The 17,919-nt window shown below is 38.5% G+C and overlaps 1 protein-coding gene across 1 annotated transcript in view; it reads left to right on the forward strand.

Annotated features, from left to right (window-relative positions):
• abca1b (ATP-binding cassette, sub-family A (ABC1), member 1B) overlaps nucleotides 1-17,919 on the forward strand; it is a 50,861-nt gene extending 32,942 nt beyond the window's left edge. The window contains exons 17-47 of the mRNA XM_079839202.1: nucleotides 714-1,029; nucleotides 2,178-2,352; nucleotides 3,080-3,211; nucleotides 3,330-3,469; nucleotides 3,550-3,687; nucleotides 3,795-4,015; nucleotides 4,110-4,185; nucleotides 4,295-4,533; nucleotides 4,627-4,678; nucleotides 4,768-4,887; nucleotides 5,010-5,158; nucleotides 5,334-5,458; nucleotides 5,547-5,645; nucleotides 5,741-6,025; nucleotides 6,114-6,252; nucleotides 6,341-6,421; nucleotides 6,511-6,680; nucleotides 6,766-6,943; nucleotides 7,039-7,154; nucleotides 8,522-8,666; nucleotides 8,780-8,903; nucleotides 9,121-9,250; nucleotides 9,376-9,496; nucleotides 9,591-9,653; nucleotides 9,755-9,861; nucleotides 10,475-10,616; nucleotides 11,208-11,342; nucleotides 12,051-12,154; nucleotides 14,431-14,523; nucleotides 15,282-15,525; nucleotides 16,515-17,919. Of these exons, the coding sequence (XP_079695328.1) occupies nucleotides 714-1,029; nucleotides 2,178-2,352; nucleotides 3,080-3,211; nucleotides 3,330-3,469; nucleotides 3,550-3,687; nucleotides 3,795-4,015; nucleotides 4,110-4,185; nucleotides 4,295-4,533; nucleotides 4,627-4,678; nucleotides 4,768-4,887; nucleotides 5,010-5,158; nucleotides 5,334-5,458; nucleotides 5,547-5,645; nucleotides 5,741-6,025; nucleotides 6,114-6,252; nucleotides 6,341-6,421; nucleotides 6,511-6,680; nucleotides 6,766-6,943; nucleotides 7,039-7,154; nucleotides 8,522-8,666; nucleotides 8,780-8,903; nucleotides 9,121-9,250; nucleotides 9,376-9,496; nucleotides 9,591-9,653; nucleotides 9,755-9,861; nucleotides 10,475-10,616; nucleotides 11,208-11,342; nucleotides 12,051-12,154; nucleotides 14,431-14,523; nucleotides 15,282-15,525; nucleotides 16,515-16,658 (4,503 nt within the window). The 3' untranslated portion in view covers nucleotides 16,659-17,919. The remainder of the gene's footprint in view (nucleotides 1-713; nucleotides 1,030-2,177; nucleotides 2,353-3,079; nucleotides 3,212-3,329; nucleotides 3,470-3,549; nucleotides 3,688-3,794; nucleotides 4,016-4,109; nucleotides 4,186-4,294; nucleotides 4,534-4,626; nucleotides 4,679-4,767; nucleotides 4,888-5,009; nucleotides 5,159-5,333; nucleotides 5,459-5,546; nucleotides 5,646-5,740; nucleotides 6,026-6,113; nucleotides 6,253-6,340; nucleotides 6,422-6,510; nucleotides 6,681-6,765; nucleotides 6,944-7,038; nucleotides 7,155-8,521; nucleotides 8,667-8,779; nucleotides 8,904-9,120; nucleotides 9,251-9,375; nucleotides 9,497-9,590; nucleotides 9,654-9,754; nucleotides 9,862-10,474; nucleotides 10,617-11,207; nucleotides 11,343-12,050; nucleotides 12,155-14,430; nucleotides 14,524-15,281; nucleotides 15,526-16,514) is intronic.

The raw sequence follows: 17,919 nt of genomic DNA on the forward strand, positions 1-17,919 counted from the left end.
TCTGCAGAAGAGAGAAATGAATCTCGCTGCTTCTCTCGCGAGAAGTGAATCTGTTTCACTGATCCACAGCGTGTGATTGGCTGTTCACTACTGATGTCACAGCTAAACTCCTAAACTCAGGATCAAAGCCGGCTATGAGTTGACAGAGAAAGCTGATGATCAGCATCATGGGACCAACAAAGCCTGAATAGACTGGTTTGGTTTTGTCAACTCGAAACTAATCCTGTAACCCTGAGTTTGTTAAATTACCATCATGGTACAGGCCCCTGGTTACTTGTCATTAAAGTGACTTACTGTAGAACACACTGGTCCAACCGACCAATCAGAGCATATTACGCTTTTCGGAAGGAAAGTCTTCATTGAGACAGGAAGTAAACAGAATGTTACTGACAGACTGGGAAGTGAGGTGCTGCAACAAAGTAAAATATGCGAAAAGTAATGTGTTTTTTACATTCAAGCATGAAAACCTTTTTTTTAAAATCAAGATGAAATTTGATTTAATTTTAACTAAATTATAATTTTTGAAAAAAGTTATGTTAACAGTTTAATCCGACTGAAATCATACCAGTCCTATTTTTGCGAAGGCAGACTAACAGACCCGGATAATGCAATTGTATTATAGAGGGTGGAAAATGGTACTGTAAGACTACTTTTTTTTAATGGACTTCAGGGTGAAAAAACACTACTTACTTCCACTTCGGTTGTCTCCACAGAGCTTACTGTCTCCAGTGGCATTTGGGTTTGGCTGTGAGTATTTTGCACTGTTTGAGGAGCAGGGTGTGGGCATCCAATGGAATAACCTCTTCTCCAGCCCAATGGAAGAGGACAACTACAACCTCACCACCTGCCTCCTCCTCATGTACTTTGATGCCTTCCTGTATGGGGTCATGACTTGGTACATTGAGACCGTGTTCCCAGGGCAGTATGGCATTCCCAGGCCGTGGTACTTCCTCTTCACTAAATCTTACTGGTTTGGAGAGAACAACACAAACAATACTGCAATGCATGGAAAGAAGGGTAATGCTGGAGGTAAGAAACCCTTTTGATCTCAAACGTTTTAGTATTCTAACCAAAATTATAAATTGATAAGATAAATATATTCTAAAAAATAAATTGTGTCCAACAAAATCAGATAAAACATACAAGACATAAAATGTAAAGTTTTAAATTCTAAGTTAATGTAGGCATCACATAATTTTAATGTGCCGTATGAAAAATGGTTATTAATTTTGAGATTTGCTACCGATTAAATTAAATAGTGATATTAACTGATATTAAAGGGATAGTTCACCCAAAAACGAAAATGTGATGTTTTTCTGCTTACCCCTAAGGCATCCAAGATGTAGAGGTGTCTTCGTTTCTTCAGTAGAACACAAATGAAGATTTTTAACTCAAACCGTTGCTGTGTGTCACTCATATAATGCTTGTCGATGGAGTCTAATTCTATTAGAGTAAAAAAAACATGGACAGACAACTTCAAATTAAACCCTCCGGCTCGTGACGACACATTGTCTTAAGACACGAAACGATCGGTTTCTGAGAGAAACCGAACGGTATTTATGCAAATATATCACCTCATATCAGACGAACGCTTCAGCTCTCCAGACTGCCATCACTTCCCGTGAGTGAGGTCAAAATTCCGGCCGGGTCATAGATATGTATATGTAGATTCCTCATTCGAGCGATCCACGCAGGCACTAATGAGGTATCTATGTATATATCTATGACCCGGCCGGAATTTTGACCTCACTCACGGGAAGTGATGGCAGTCTGGAGAGCTGAAGCGTTCGTCTGATATGAGGTGATATATTTGCATAAATACCGTTCGGTTTCTCTCAGAAACCGATCGTTTCGTGTCTTACGACATCAATGTGTCGTCACGAGCCGTGGGGTTTAATTTGAAGTTGTCTGTCCATGTTTTTTTTACTCTAATAGAATTAGACCCCATTGACATGCATTATACAACTGGCACACAGCAACGGTTGGAGTTAAAAATCTTAATTTGTGTTCTACTGAAGAAACAAAGACACCTACATCTTGGATGCCTTAGGGGGTGAGCAGATCAACATCACATTTTCGTTTTTGGGTGAACTATCTCTTTAACTTAAAGTGAGTGTTAGATGATGGCACTAAAAAGAGTAAATGGACTAATTGTGTTTTGTGTTGTTTTTTTAAAGCTGTTTGCATTGAAGAGGAACCCACTCACCTTGAATTGGGAGTTTACATTGAGAATCTTGTGAAGGTCTACCGACACGGCAAAAAGCTAGCGGTCGATGGGTTGACACTTGGCTTCTATGAAGGGCAGATAACCTCCTTTCTAGGTCACAATGGAGCTGGAAAAACTACCACCATGTAAGTTCAGATATTGAAATAAGTATAAAATATTGTTATTGTTGAATACAAGGAGCTTACTATTAAAAGTTAAATAGACTACAGTTCAAAATGTTGGGGTCAGTAACAATCTTTTTTTGTTTAAATTAATACTTTTATTCAGCAAGGATGCATTAAATTGATCAAAAGTGGCAGTAAAGATATTTATAATGTCATAAATCACACATTAGGGTCCAATTCTCACTATTAACTATGACTTTTGCCTCAATAAACGCCTAATTACTGCTTATTAATAGTAAGGCAGTGGTTAAGTTTAGGTATTGGTAGGATTAAGGAATGTAGTATATGGTCATGCAGAATAAGGCATTAATATGTGCTTTAGAAGTACTAATAAACAGACAATATCCTAGTAATATGCATGCTAATAAGCATCAAGTTAATAGTGAGAAATGGATCCTAAACTAAAGTGTTGCCTTTTTTTTGGACCCTAAACTAAAGTGTTGCCATTTCAAAAAAATGCTGTTCTTTTGAACTTTCTATTTTTCAAAAAATCCTGGGGAAAAAAGTATCACGGTTTCCACAGAAATATTAAGCAGCACAAATCGTTTTCAAGATTGATAATAAGAAAATATTTCTTGAGCACCAAATCAGGAATAAATTACATTTTAAAATATATTCTAATAGAAAAGTGTTATTTTACCTTTTGGTTATTTTATCTAACCCTTCAATTTACCTTCTATGTTTTTAGGTCTATCCTAACTGGCCTTTTCCCTCCCACCTCTGGCACTGCATATATCATGGGCAAAGACATTCGCTCAGAGCTGAGTTCTATCAGGCGGAGCCTCGGAGTGTGTCCACAACACAACGTCCTCTTCAGCATGTAAGTGCCTTTCTCGACCTGCAAGAAACGATCAAAGAAAATAATTCGGAAAAAAGTCACATTGATAGATCAGTTTTGTGAATGATAATTCACTTTTGCTTGGCCTGGGATATTTCAGGTTGACAGTAGAAGAGCACATCTGGTTCTACGCCCGTCTGAAGGGTCTGTCTGAGGAAGAAGTGAAGGCTGAGATGGAGCAGATCCTAACTGATACTGGCCTTCCACATAAACGCAAATCCAGGACCAGCCAATTGTCAGGTGTGTGTCATAATAACCTTTGACATTTTTATATGTTGGTTGTTTGATCTGTTGCAAACTTAGATTTTCGTGTTCCTCAGGTGGTATGCAGAGAAAACTCTCGGTAGCCCTTGCTTTTGTTGGAGGGTCAAAGGTTGTCATTCTGGACGAGCCTACCGCTGGTGTGGATCCATATGCTCGTAGAGGCATCTGGGACCTTCTTCTGAAATACCGTGCTGGTAACCACCCTATGCATTTGGACACGAGTCCATTTTGTATTTATATATAAAGAAAATACAACCAGTTCTCATTTATTAATCATAGACGACTATGGGTCCATTTTTAGGTCGGACTATCCTTCTTTCCACCCATCATATGGATGAAGCAGACATTCTGGGCGATCGTATTGCCATCATCTCCCATGGAAAGCTTTGTTGTGTGGGATCCTCACTGTTTCTGAAGACTCAACTGGGAACTGGATACTATCTTACCATGGTGAAGAAAAACTCGGAACCTTCTCTCAGTTCTTGCAGGAACTCAAGCAGCACAGTGTCTTTCGTTAAGAAAGTAAGTACACTTCAGGTTGCAAAAAAAATCTGTGAACACATTGATTTGTTGGTAAGCTAATATGCTAAAGACTGTCGTTTCATTGGTTTTCTAGGATGACAACGCATCTGAGAGCAGTTCAGATGCTGGTCTTGGTAGCGATCAAGAGAGCGAAGCTGCCACAGCGATTGGTAAGACATCACCTTACCTCAAACTTTGAAATGATGGGTAACTGTTCATTTCATCATATTCTAACTGAATCTTCATTACAGTTTTCACTGTTTTCAATATGTTCTGCAGGAACTACATGGCACGAATCTTCTGTTGTTCCTGTTGATGTGGCCCTCATCTCCAGTCTAATCCTGAAGCATGTTCCCGCTGCCCGCATGGTGGAAGACCTCGGTCACGAGATCACATATGTGTTGCCGCATGAGTCTGCCAAAGATGGTGCTTTCGTGGAGCTCTTCCATGACATAGATGATAGGCTCGCTGACCTTGGCATTTCGAGCTATGGTGTCTCAGATACTACTCTTGAAGAGGTACAGTGTCGCTTGTCTTGGGTTTTATCCGTCATCAAAAATCTTTAGGATGTTAGCGGTGTTTCTTAATAATCTTTCTTTTTTTCTTTACAGATTTTCCTTAAAGTGGCAGAGGACAGTGGAGTTGACACAGAACTCATCTCTGGTAAATTTGTAGTTTACAATTAGCTCTCTAGTAAACTGAAAGAAAAAAAATCTAGTTAAGATCTCATCTTGTATTTATAATTTTGTTAGATGGAACTGTACCAGTGCGCAGACATAGACAACATGCATTTGGAGGTGACCACCAGAGCTGCCTCAAACCCCTGACCGAAGACGATGACTCTGACTGCAACGAATCTGATGCTGATCCAGGTAAACCTTAAAGCCCTAAATTGTGTATACTGCATCATTTGATTAGAGTCCGACAAATGTTCTTAATATTCTTGGTTTTAAATGTGTTGTTGCCAACTCCTGTCAATATATTTGATCACCAGAATCCAAAGAGACAGACTATTTCAGCGTGTCTGATGGAAAGGGATCATATCAGGTGAAAGGCTGGAGTTTAAAGAGGCAGCAGTTTGTGGCGTTATTATGGAAGAGATTTCTTTATGCTCGCCGCTCAAGGAAAGGCTTCTTTGCACAGGTAGGAATGGAAAATATAAATCAATAAAAAACTAAAGCTGCATTTCCCAAAAACATCATAAGCTTAAGTAGATCATAGAGACTGTTGGTGCCAATAGTTTCTACAATCTACTTAGGCTTGTCAGTATGTCAGTAAAGTTCAGTTTTGATCAACTTACTTTTGATTCTCTTTGCAGATTGTTCTTCCCGCTGTGTTTGTGTGCATCGCTCTAGTATTCAGTCTTATTGTGCCACCATTTGGAAAATATCCCAGCCTGGCTCTTAATCCCTGGATGTATGAAGAACAAATCACATTCATCAGGTACGTAAGGACAGCATGTGTTATACAACATGCATTTAAAATGCTTGCAGGGAAGATTAAGATTAAATATGGTCATTCTTTGTTATAGTGATGATGCTCCACATGATATAAGCACGCAAAAATTACTCAACGCCTTATTAGATGATCCTGGCTTTGGAACACGATGCATGGAAGGAGAACCGATTCTGTAAGTAACTTAGAGTATATGAAGCACCCAAATATTTTCTTGCTTTTTTAATTCTAGAAAAAAAAAACGAAGCATGTCTTCTGCCATGGTTTTAGTGAGGCTCCCTGTACAATGGGCGATGAGGAATGGTCTACACCAGAAGTGGCAGAAAGCATGATGGACATTTTCAAGACGACAAACTGGACCATGGACAACCCATCGCCTGCTTGTGAGTGCAGCTGTAACGGCAAAAAGAAGATGCTCCCAGAATGCCCTGCCGGTGCTGGTGGACTGCCACCTCCTCAGATTAAGATCAGTGAAACTGAGACCCTCCAGAACCTGACAGGACGAAACATCTCCGACTATCTAGTGAAGACCTACGCACAGATCATTGGGAAAAGGTACGGTGACAGTCTGATTTTGAATCTTCATGAACTGAAATAGTTCAATACTGTCATTCAATGAATAAACAAATGGTTTCTTTCAAAGCTTAAAGAACAAGATCTGGGTGAACGAATTCAGATATGGAGGATATTCATTGGGTGCTCGAAGCACTCAGGTACTTCCTCCTGCTGAGGAGATTGATGATGCCATCGCTAGAGTCAGGGAGATCTTCCAACTGGGAAAGGTAAACCAAAAAGCTGATTCTCAAGATTTGAATCAAACAGCTCTCAGGAACGGTGCATAAAATATTTCTCCTCATCCTACTCTTTTAGGACTCAGGATCAGCACCCGACCGTTTCTTGAATAGCCTGTCTGCCTTCATCAATGGGCTGGACACTAAGAATAATGTAAAGGTGAGTGACAGCTGAACGACTGCTATTTTAAACCCTCTATTTTATATTTAAAGTGGCTATTTTATTTGGTGTTTCATCGTTGTTTTCAGATATGGTTCAATAACAAGGGCTGGCACAGTATTGGAGCCTTCCTCAATGTAATGAACAATGGCATCTTGCGTGCCAACTTACCACCTGGCAAAGACCCCCGTCAGTTTGGCATCACTGCGTTCAACCATCCACTCAATCTGACCAAAGAACAGCTTTCCCAAGTGGCCCTGTAAGCATTGAAACATTGATTCCATTTAAATAACATTTGTAATGGACGATCAGGTTTTTTCTAATCTCTCTTTGTGGCATTTCAGGATGACTACCTCAGTGGACGTGTTGGTTTCCATCTGCGTGATCTTCGCCATGTCCTTCGTTCCCGCCAGCTTTGTTGTCTTTCTCATTCAGGAACGAGTGAATAAGGCCAAGCATATGCAGTTTATCAGTGGAGTTCAGCCATACCTCTACTGGCTGGCCAACTTTCTCTGGGATATGGTGAGTGTGTGGTTTTGGTTTCATATCTCTTAATGCACTCACCTACTCGGCTGCTGACCCCAAATCTCTAATCATATTGCTGTCTTCTGGTTTAGTGCAATTATATCGTTCCTGCTACTCTGGTGATCCTGATCTTTGTGTGCTTCCAACAAAAAGCCTACGTCTCCGCCACCAACTTGCCTGTTCTTGCTCTTCTGCTGCTTCTATATGGGTAAGACAAATAAAGACATTCTTATGCAGCTAGTTCAATGATCACTTAGTCAACGGGAACTCCAGCTCTAACTAATGAAGGTATACATAGAAACAGAAAAAACAGACTATGAACTAGTGTTGTCAAAAATATCGATATTTCGATATGTATCGATACCAACCGCGCTCTCCTCTCCGACTGACAGCGAGTTGACACGCACCCGCCTCCTCTCATTCAGTTCGGTTAACCCTCTGAACACGGCGAACGCGTGTTCTGCTGGATTTTTCCTTATGACTGCGTGTTAGTGTTGGCGTGACCGGTCTGAATTCCCGCAGATTTCGCACTCGCATCTGAAGCGCGCACACATACCGTAATAAAGCCGCCTCTGACATACAAGGGCAAAAATTAGCTCCTTTTTCCAGCTTATTAATGGTCAAATACACTCAAAAAATGTCCATCTTGGTCAGTATTAACGTAAACACAGTCGTAAACAGTTCAGGAAGAATGTGCAACAGGAGTGTTTGGGATCCATGCGTGCGTCGGGTCTTAAAGGGACAGCAGTTATTTATTATTCAAACTACAAAAAGACAAACGACCACTTACTGCTCTTGACTGATTAACTTGTGAAACTCTAATGGATTAATCTGTATTTCATTTTTATAATGAAGATTATCCAATGTTATTTTAAATTTGATTACTTAGTTTTTTTAAATTCAGTTTCTTACCTGAATACTGTTAGACCTACCTGAAAAAATAAAGCAGTCTATTTAATTTGTATCTTTATTCTATTGTATTTATTTGTGCTATTGTTAGTCATTTGTTTATTTGTTCTTATTTTATTACTTTATTACTGTTTACTAATACATTAGCTATTGCAACACAATTAGTGTGAGATAATTGTAATGGTAATTGATCAACGTTTATATATGAGAAAAACCTTAAAAGCTTTATCATATAAAGTGATCTCTTCAGAATAAATTTTTAATCGCCTGGACTTTCAATAGACGGAGAAATTATATTTAAAAAATCTATTTGACAGTATATGCAGCATTTTTTCCCCGTGGTATCGAAAATGGTATCGAATATCGATACTTTTTTAGTTATCGTATCGAAGTTAGAAATTCCAGTATCGTGACAACACTACTATGAACTATATTTATATGTCAAATATGATAAAAATGGGGGAGGGGGGTATAATAAAGTGTATTAGGTATACTTTCTGAAGCAAATATGAAAAATAGAAAGAAAAACATTATAAAATGTACATTTTCTGAAGAAAATGCCTTTGCAAAATATCACTAAGATGTGCCTGACATGGGGTCTCAATACACTGGCAATGCTCACATAACATTTTCCCTGATGCTAAATATTAATTCTTCTCTCCTCAGATGGTCCATCACTCCTCTTATGTACCCGGCTTCTTTCCTCTTCAAAATCCCCAGCACTGCTTACGTGGTTCTCACTAGCGTCAACATCCTCATTGGGATCAATGGCAGCGTGTCCACATTTGTCATGGAGTTATTTGGAAATAATGTAAGAAATTACTTTTTTGGCTTCATCCTAATGCAGTCCTGCTATTTGTATCTTTGAGGGGAAATACACAAGCATGCATCATGATTTCTGATGTCTCTCATCCTCTGCTGCAGGAGATCGGTGGCATTAACGACATCCTGAAGAATGTTTTGCTCATCTTCCCGCACTTCTGCCTGGGTCGAGGTCTCATCGACATGGTGAAGAATCAGGCAATGGCTGACGCTCTGGAGAGATTTGGTAAGATTATCTTGCCTGATCAAAACTTCTTTGTCCAGTGATAGTCCTCTGAGCTTTTCTCTTTTGTAATGTCTCTCAGCCATCTCTTTCTACAGTCTTTCTTCAAATCCCTCTCTTGCGCACTCTCTCTCCTCCCCCATCAGAAATTGTACCTTTAACTGTAACTACTGCAAGGGTAATTGTTATAGATGCTGAATGCTCTCTTTCTTTGCATTAGGTGAGAACCGTTTCCGTTCTCCACTGGAGTGGGACATGGTGGGCAAGAATCTTTTTGCTATGGCTGTGGAAGGAGCGGTTTTCTTCATCATCACAGTCCTCATCCAGTACCGTTTCTTCTTTGAACCCAAGTAAGCGTCATCACAACATGATTTTTCGAAAGAAACTAATTGCATTTATATGAATTGCTAATGAAATTATGGATGAACATAGTTTTAGAAGATCTAAAGTGATGGTTTGACCCGTTTTTCTGTAGATCCCTAAGTGCCAAGTTGAGTCCGATTGGAGAGGAAGATGAAGATGTGGCCAGAGAGAGGCAGAGGATCATGAATGGAGCTGGACAAGGAGACATACTTGAACTCCGACAACTCACTAAGGTCAGCAGAAAACCTCAGCTGGTGATCACAGGCATCAATTTTAGCATTTCAAATGTTGAATAATAAATGGTGCCCTCATCCTTTTCTTTTCCAGGTGTACAAGCGGAAACAGAAGCCTGCTGTCGATCGTCTGTGTGTGGGAATTCCTCCAGGAGAGGTAATTCATGACAGCTGCCTCGTGATCAGCCTCATCCGAATGAGCCTTCTTCACGGCAACTGTAAGACCGCAAACTGACATCTGTTTTGTTCTACTTTCAGTGTTTTGGTCTGCTTGGTGTCAACGGAGCCGGAAAGACTAGTACTTTTAAAATGCTGACCGGAGACTCTGTGGTCACCAAAGGAGAAGCATTCATAGTTGGGAAAAGGTACAGACTTTCAAATATGCATTTATGAGAACAGAAGCTACTTCCTCATTACAGCTTAGTTTAAATATGGGTCAATGACAAATAAGAAAAATAATTTTTTTAAGATAAAAAAATTATAATTTTAAGCAAAAGAGTTTTAAAATGTATTTTTATGTCCAAAAAATGTATGGTGTTTTGTTTTACAGCTTTTAAGACAGCATTAATTCATTATTAAACAAGATTTCTGATTTTACCACCCAGAAAATGTCAGGTGGTGCGACCATATAATATTTTAAAATAATATACATGCACAATATACATATGAATCATTGCAAAATGCATATCACATGGTAACTTCCCTTTCCATTTTCTATGTATTGCCCTTTAAGTCCAATTCATATAAACGGACACTTTTCTATGTGTTAAGAACACAATTTTCCATAAGGAGTTATGTTTTTTTTTTTATTTGTATACATTATATATAATGGTTTACATTTATATTTCTTACTTAATTTAGCAATTGCAGTGGGAATTGATACTTTTAAATGTAAATTTACTGGTTTAATAAGTCATGGGTTAATCTTAAAGTTCTGCGATTGCTTATTTTTGATGACGCTGCTTTTTCTTTTCTCAGTATACTCAGAGAAATAGATGAAGTACATCAGAACATGGGCTACTGCCCTCAATTTGATGCCATCAATGATCTGCTGACAGGACGGGAACACCTGGAATTCTACGCCATCCTGCGCGGTGTACCTGAGAAAGAAGTCTGTGAGGTGAGCAGAGCTTATAAACTAACACAAATATTATGTGTAATATGTGTTACAATAAGTATGTAAATATGTGCAATGAGTACTTACTATTTTTGATTTCATGGAATATGACCTTAAAGGTGAATCTCACATGTCCGGGTCATATCACCCCCCACTCAATATTCAATAGAATTCTTTTCCTTTTGTTATTACCAAAACGCAAAAACTTTTTCAAAGTATTTGTACCGCCTTCAGTGTATGCTGATTTTTTTGTTTTAAAAAGACATTGTAGAATAATATAATACATTTTAAGAAATATATTTATTTGCATTAAGAAAATGAAGCCTACTTTAGGACCATTAAGATAATTTTACATTTTGACGTGACTATTAAGCTGACTAATAATTGACTATTATCTCCCCATAATTCTCATTATTGTTGTGCATAAAAGAGCATTTGTACTGTCTTCAATTTATGCTGACACAAAACATGAAAAAGGGGGGAAAAAACATGTATTATAGTAATGCCAAATCACCATTTAGACATGTTTTGAAACCTAATAGGAACTATTAAAGTGTCATTGGTTTTACTGACGTTTTGTACCTTTGGTGCAAGGTGGCAGAGTGGGGAATCCGCAAACTGGGACTCGTGAAGTACGTGGACAAAAACGCAGGAAGCTACAGCGGTGGCAACATGCGCAAACTCTCCACCGCCATATCACTCATTGGAGCCCCACCAGTGGTCTTCCTGGTATGTGCATTTCCTCAAACACACACACATACACACAAAGACACTTACACAACTGGCTCTAAGCCTTGTGCCTCCTTGGGTGAATGTCTGCAAACTGATCAACAAAAACAACATAAGTCTGGATCATATGACAACTGTTTGATTATTCTCTCAGCTGGTTTTCCTGCTATGGTTGTATAAGGAGTTTAGAATTATAACACCCCTAGTGCTAAATTACTCTGAACTCTTTTGCCTTCGCCTTCAGAGAGGCTTCATAGTGGGTTGATTAAACAAACATCATGTAAGAATGCTTAAGAGACAACGGGCGCTTTTTGGTTCACTTGAGTGTGTAAATATCAGATCATCTTTATTTATAAAGCGCTTTATAGCTCAATAACTGTGCAAGTACTTCAGTGATAAACAAGTTAAATTCAGCTAGAAGCGGCTGTGTTATTCACTTTGAGTCAGTTCAATGTTGATTCACTTCAGTTAAATAAGAGTGTCGATGTTGCTAAATGTGTCTACAGAAGGCAATAATGTCATCATCCAGCTCAATTCAGTGCTCATTCAATAGTGCCAGTGCAGTCAGATCAATAATATTACTGAATATTATAGTGAATATTATCACGTGAGAAAGAGATGCGTTCTTCCCGCTTAAGTTGCTGTTCAGTGCGTGTTTCCTGTTGAACCTGTGTGCGAATCTGAGTGTGGCTGTGCTTTTGATTACAGGATGAGCCCACCACTGGAATGGACCCCAAAGCACGACGAGCACTGTGGAACTGCATCCACAGCGTTATCAAAGAGGGACGCTCCGTTGTGCTTACCTCACATAGGTACATTTATCTGACTTTTCCTAATACTATCAAAATGTATGTGCTTAAACTGAACACTAAGGGCGTTTTCACACCTGAAAGTCCGCACCAAGGTCCGAACCGAAGTTCATGTTTTGATACATTTTATACATTCGGTTAGTTTTGGTTTGGTTTCACATTGCAATTATGCGAGCACACTAAAGAACTTTACATGACGCACTTGCGTCCGCTCGTCATCATCTATGTGGGCTGCATCTGGACATTGATTGGTTTGTAAATGGACGTGCGTCTGACGTCAGCGTCTTTGACAAGAATGAATGACCGGACGCATATCGTTGCCACTATTGAACAGTGCGCATTGCTTGACTATTTTTTATTTGTTATGTTTAAAAGTGGACATTTCAAGCTTTATATACACATATTTCTCATGTTTGTGAGACAAGTAGCTGCTGAGTTTCGGTTTGTTTGAGACGCGCTCCAGTTCGTGTGCAAAGCATGTGATCGCTCCCGCGATTATTGTCTGCTATAGACTATTTGCTTCTTATTTATTACATCCAGGCAATTATCTGATTAAACGTTGATTAAAATTAAGATAAAATTTATACAAAACGAAATTCACATTAAAGAAAGGCTTTCTAAGCTAAATCATGCAAAATTTTGTTACAAATAATTTCTGACATATTGCGCATCTTTTCACTTTTCATAATCAATGTAGCCTAGATTGAATTTAAAAATAACATTATAATATTTAAACATAAACAGGAACTTCCTGTAAATGGTCTGAAAGTCCGAACCATACAGAAAATGCTTTCACACTAAAACCGAACCAAACCTTTGTTCAGTTTGATCCGGACCGAGACTACCTCTTTTCGTCGGACCAAATTTCGTCTGTTTGGTCCGAACCGTGGTACGGGGGAGGTTTCACACCTGTAATTTTGATTTCTGACCAAACTGAAAACTTCGAAAATCCGGACCAAACAAGGTAGGTGTGAAAACGCCCTAAAAGTGGACTAATAGAGGTATTGTTAAAGGAACCCGCCAACTTTTTGGGACTTTAGCTTATTCACCGTATCCCCCAGAGTTAGGTAAGTCCATACATACCATTCTCATCTCCGTGCCTGCCATAACTCTGTCTGAGACACCCACCGCTAGCCTAGCTTAGCACAAAGACTGGAGGTAAACGGAAAGCAAAGTTCCTTGATTACTACGCAGGAATGAGAGTATAGTTCCTAGCCATAATGGTCTAGAAAATCGCAACTTTTCATTTTCTGTTGGTCTTAGTACACGATGTAACTATACACATCACAACAAGTAAATAGGAAAATGTTGGCGTTGTTTTGTCTCTTATTGAGCAGTAGGCTAGCTGGAGCCGTTTACCTCCAGTCTTTGTGCTAAGCTAGGCTAGCGGTGGGTGCGTCAGACAGAGTTATGGCACGCACAGAGATGAGAATGGGATGCATGCACTTATCTGGTGACTAAGGCTAAAGTCTCAAAAAGTCGGCTGGTTCCTTTAAAGGAATAGTTCACCCAAAATTTAACATTGTTATCATTTACTCGTTTGTGGTTCCAAACTCATAAGACTTTCGTTCATCTTCGAAACACAAATGAAGATTTTTTTTTTATAAAATCTGAGATTTCTGTCCTTCCATTTAAAGCATATTCACCCAAAACTCTGTTGCTCTGAACTATATATATAAACATTAATCGGCAAATATACATCTGTTAAAAAAATTGGAGCATGCATACATGCATTATGTATGTTCGCTAATCAATGTTTATATGCAAATTATAGCCTAAATTAAATCTGTTCGTCATATAAAGGATTGCGTGATCTTCATAAGACTTTGATTAAATCACTTGATTCATTGAATTTCTTTAGGAAGTTTTTAAACTGTCAAAGAGTTTTGGGTGAATAGACTTTCAATGGAGGGACAGAAATCAATCAGATTTCATAAAAAAATTCTTAATTTGTGTTTCGAAGATGAACTAAACTATGGGTTTGGAACAACATGAGAGTGAGTAATTGAAGACACAATTTTCATTTTTGGACGCACTATCCCTTTAACTATTATGCTATTTAAAAACAGTTTACATTGCAATCATGAATAATGTGACAAAACCAGAATACTCCTGTTCTAAACAAGTGATGATGCTAGACAGCAGGGCTTATAGCATCAATAATTTTTGGTTCATTTTAATGCTTTGCTTTATGCTTAGGTTAGACCTCAATTTATCACTAGGAGGCAGTATTTCATCTATTTTTCTTCCATACTAACCTGTGTCCTGTTCACTCCTAGCATGGAAGAATGTGAAGCGCTGTGCACCAGGATGGCCATCATGGTGAACGGCAGGTTCCGCTGTCTGGGTAGTGTCCAGCACCTGAAGAACAGGTAAGATCACCAATAATATAGAGTGCAAAGGTCAGGTTCCAGAAGTAAAAATCAATTTAATTTCTTCTCTGGGGAATTGATTTTTTAAAGAGAATTTAAAGACAACCCTACTGTGAGCTTCGAGGTAGTTAATCAATACTTTGTTGAAGCCATCAGTTCACATTATTCCAACTTGTTTGTTAAATACTCGTTTTTAAAAGTGGAATTAATGGAGGAAAAACTACATTACCCATGATTCTGCAAAGAAATCTCTACCAATTAGAGCACCAAAACAAGTTAATCACCCCAAAAGAAAGCTACCCAATAATCGATTGAGTTTAAAAGACGTTAAACAAGGCAAGATTTGGGCTGTCAGTGAAAATTGTATAGATGTCTAACCATAGACCAAGAATAGACTAGTCATCAATTTCAAAGAAATGAAACCAAACACCTTATTATCACTGTTGACTTTGCTTACAAGATGGAATATCATACATATCTCAAGTTATTTTGGCAAAAACGACATGTAACCAAATTCAAGGTTCTTTTGGCTAGAAGTGGGTTACTCATACATCGGGTCTATAGTTAACTGAGATGGTGAAATGATGGCTACTGCTTGCTGGGTACTTAATATATTTATACAAAAAGTATTTATTTAAAGGTACAGTGTTTCATTTCTGCACTAGCAGTGTCAAGCAGAATTGCAAAAAATAATGACTGAAATAAACAAAGATACATTTTTAACATTTGATGTATATCACTTGCTCATCTTCCTCCAGATTTGGCGATGGGTACACCATCATTCTGAGGGTTGCGGGGCCAGATCCTGACCTACAGCCGGTGATAAAGTTCATCGAGAGCGAGCTGCCGGGCAGCACCCTGAAAGAAAAACACAGAAACATGCTACAATACCAGCTTCCCTCTTCCCTCACCTCCCTCGCTCACATCTTCAGCATCCTCGCTAAGAACAAAGAGTTTCTCAGGATAGAGGACTACTCCGTGTCCCAGACCACTCTGGACCAGGTAAGAGGGCATTTCCAACCAACAAAGATCACAGGCACGCTTCTGATCAGGGTTTGTCGTGTGTGTAGTGCAGTGAAGTTAAAAACAGTCAACACATGGTATTCACAACACGTTTAACTTGAAGAGGGAAAGAGAATATTTAGCTGTAAATAACATAGGTGAGTTTTATTGTGAAAAGGGTGTTATGATATTATTGGTCCTATGTGTGCTTAAATCATATTATTTATCAGGAGAAAAGTTAAGAATTATTACATTTTGATTAGAAATAAGGAAAATAAACTTGTTTTCTTTACAGTAACATACACAGATACTTAGCACAATATGAGCAAGAACATTTATAAATAATTAGTAAATAATTTGTGTTTAATGTTACATATTCATTTTTGTCGTTAAACAGGCAATATTATGCCTTTCTACAAGGTCTTGATTTTATTTTCGGGGTCTACTAGATTCGATTTTCATGCTTGAATGTTCAAACACATTATTTTCCACACCTCTCTTCCCAGTCTGCCTGTAAGGCTCTGTTTAGTTCCTGTCTCTCTGAAGCCCCTCCTTCTGAAAAGCACAATGTGCTCTGATTGGTCGGCTGGACCAGTGTGTTGTGATTGGTCAATGGCTTTGAGTGTGTTTTGGAAATGTCACACCCTTTATCATAACCGCGAGTTGCAACACTACTAATCGCAACTCAACCAGGCCTCACCCCTTTATTTTTGCGTATGCCTTGGGCGAGAATTATTTAAATGAGGGACATTGTGATGTGTACACCAAACAAGTTATTTCAGGGAGTATAGAGAATATATAGAGAATAACTCCCTTTGGAGTGAATGTGTGCTTTGTAACTTTGCAGACCTTTTTCATGCTCAAACGGCAACATTACACACTAAAGAAAGTTGAAAAAGCACAATAGGTCTTCTTTAAATATTATAAGCTAGTGTAGTATATTTTCTCATGCTGTGATTACAGAGTACTCTTCTCTTCTCAATCTACAGGTATTTGTTAACTTCGCCAAGGACCAAAGTGACGACCACTCAGAAAGCTCCATTCGTCGTAAAGAGACAGCGGTCAACATGGCTCTCCTGAGCCCTCTGTCTACTAAAGAGAACACAGAGAAGCCGGTAGAAAGCTTTGTCTGAGCCGGAGTCTCTCTTTACACTACATGCTAACTGGAGCCAGTGGATTCCACATATTTCACAATGTTTTGTGGCCTTTGAGCTGCAGTCTGCTGTTCTGACCTCTGTCTGAAGATAAGCGTCTTCACCGGTCAGCTGAGAGGCAGATACTGCAGCCCAGACATTTAATGCAAGTCAATGCAAAAGAAATCGAAAAGACTTCTCTCGTGTCTCTAGCATGGTTGAATTCGAAACCGTGTTAGTCACAGTGTTAAACTTGAAGCCATCATTTCTGACGTGGACTGCACGGACTGTATTTTGCGCGGTCGTTGACAGAGATTGATTTTCATTGTGTGAAATAATTGGGCAGATGGAAAAATGCCAATGATTAATAATTCAGGGTCAGTGTCTTTGTATTTTTTTCTTAAGACTAGAAGACTGGGAATCACATGCTGAAGAATCATAATTGTACTATGTTAAAATGATTTTGTTTTTAATATGTCTATTTATAAACAAGCAATTGTTTTAGATGTTTTAAAAAGGGGCATTATTTTATAGGCTGTTCTATCCAAGAGTGCCTCGTGTCGTCTTTTATTACAAGAATCTTTATGCATGGACAAAACAAGGTGATTGATTTTGTAGGATTTTTTTTTTTTTTAAATAAAAAAGTTTATACAAGTAAGCTTTACAGTTACACTATGTAACAAATACCTCAGAGTCGTATGAACAACCTGGAAGGAAATCATTTTAAACATACCGATCATGTGCCTTCTTTAGTAAAAGGGCATTCGGGGTGCCCTTCATTGGATCTCTGACCATTGAATACAGAAATCCACAAACACAAGTATATACAGTAAGGGTGATCTATCCATACATTTCGTTTGGATGGTTAAATCAGTATTTTGGATCTCATGGGGATAGGCGATAGCGATGTCCGCCTTTCACCCAAGCACTTTACTTGCTATGTTAATTAAAAAAATTAATATAAATGCCAATGTGTTAATATCTTTGCACTGGATTTTCCACAGAAAATGTTTTTGCTATTTTTCATTTACTGTTTAGTTTTGGTTTGGGTTCGCTCAAAATAATAGAACTAAAAATACAAAAAAAACTAAAAGGACAAAAAGTCTTAGCACCAGTGATGTTCCTCATTTAATACCTGTTTACATTTCAAATTTATGGCTGTGGAATGTCTGTTACTCGCCTTGTACACTTACTGTATTTACATAATAAAACATGACAATCTGCAACCCTAATATTTGTTTGATCTGTGATATCATATTGG

Source organism: Gobio gobio (assembly GCF_949357685.1).
Source record: "Gobio gobio genome assembly, chromosome: 16".
In the NCBI taxonomy this organism is placed as follows: Eukaryota; Metazoa; Chordata; class Actinopteri; order Cypriniformes; family Gobionidae; genus Gobio; species Gobio gobio.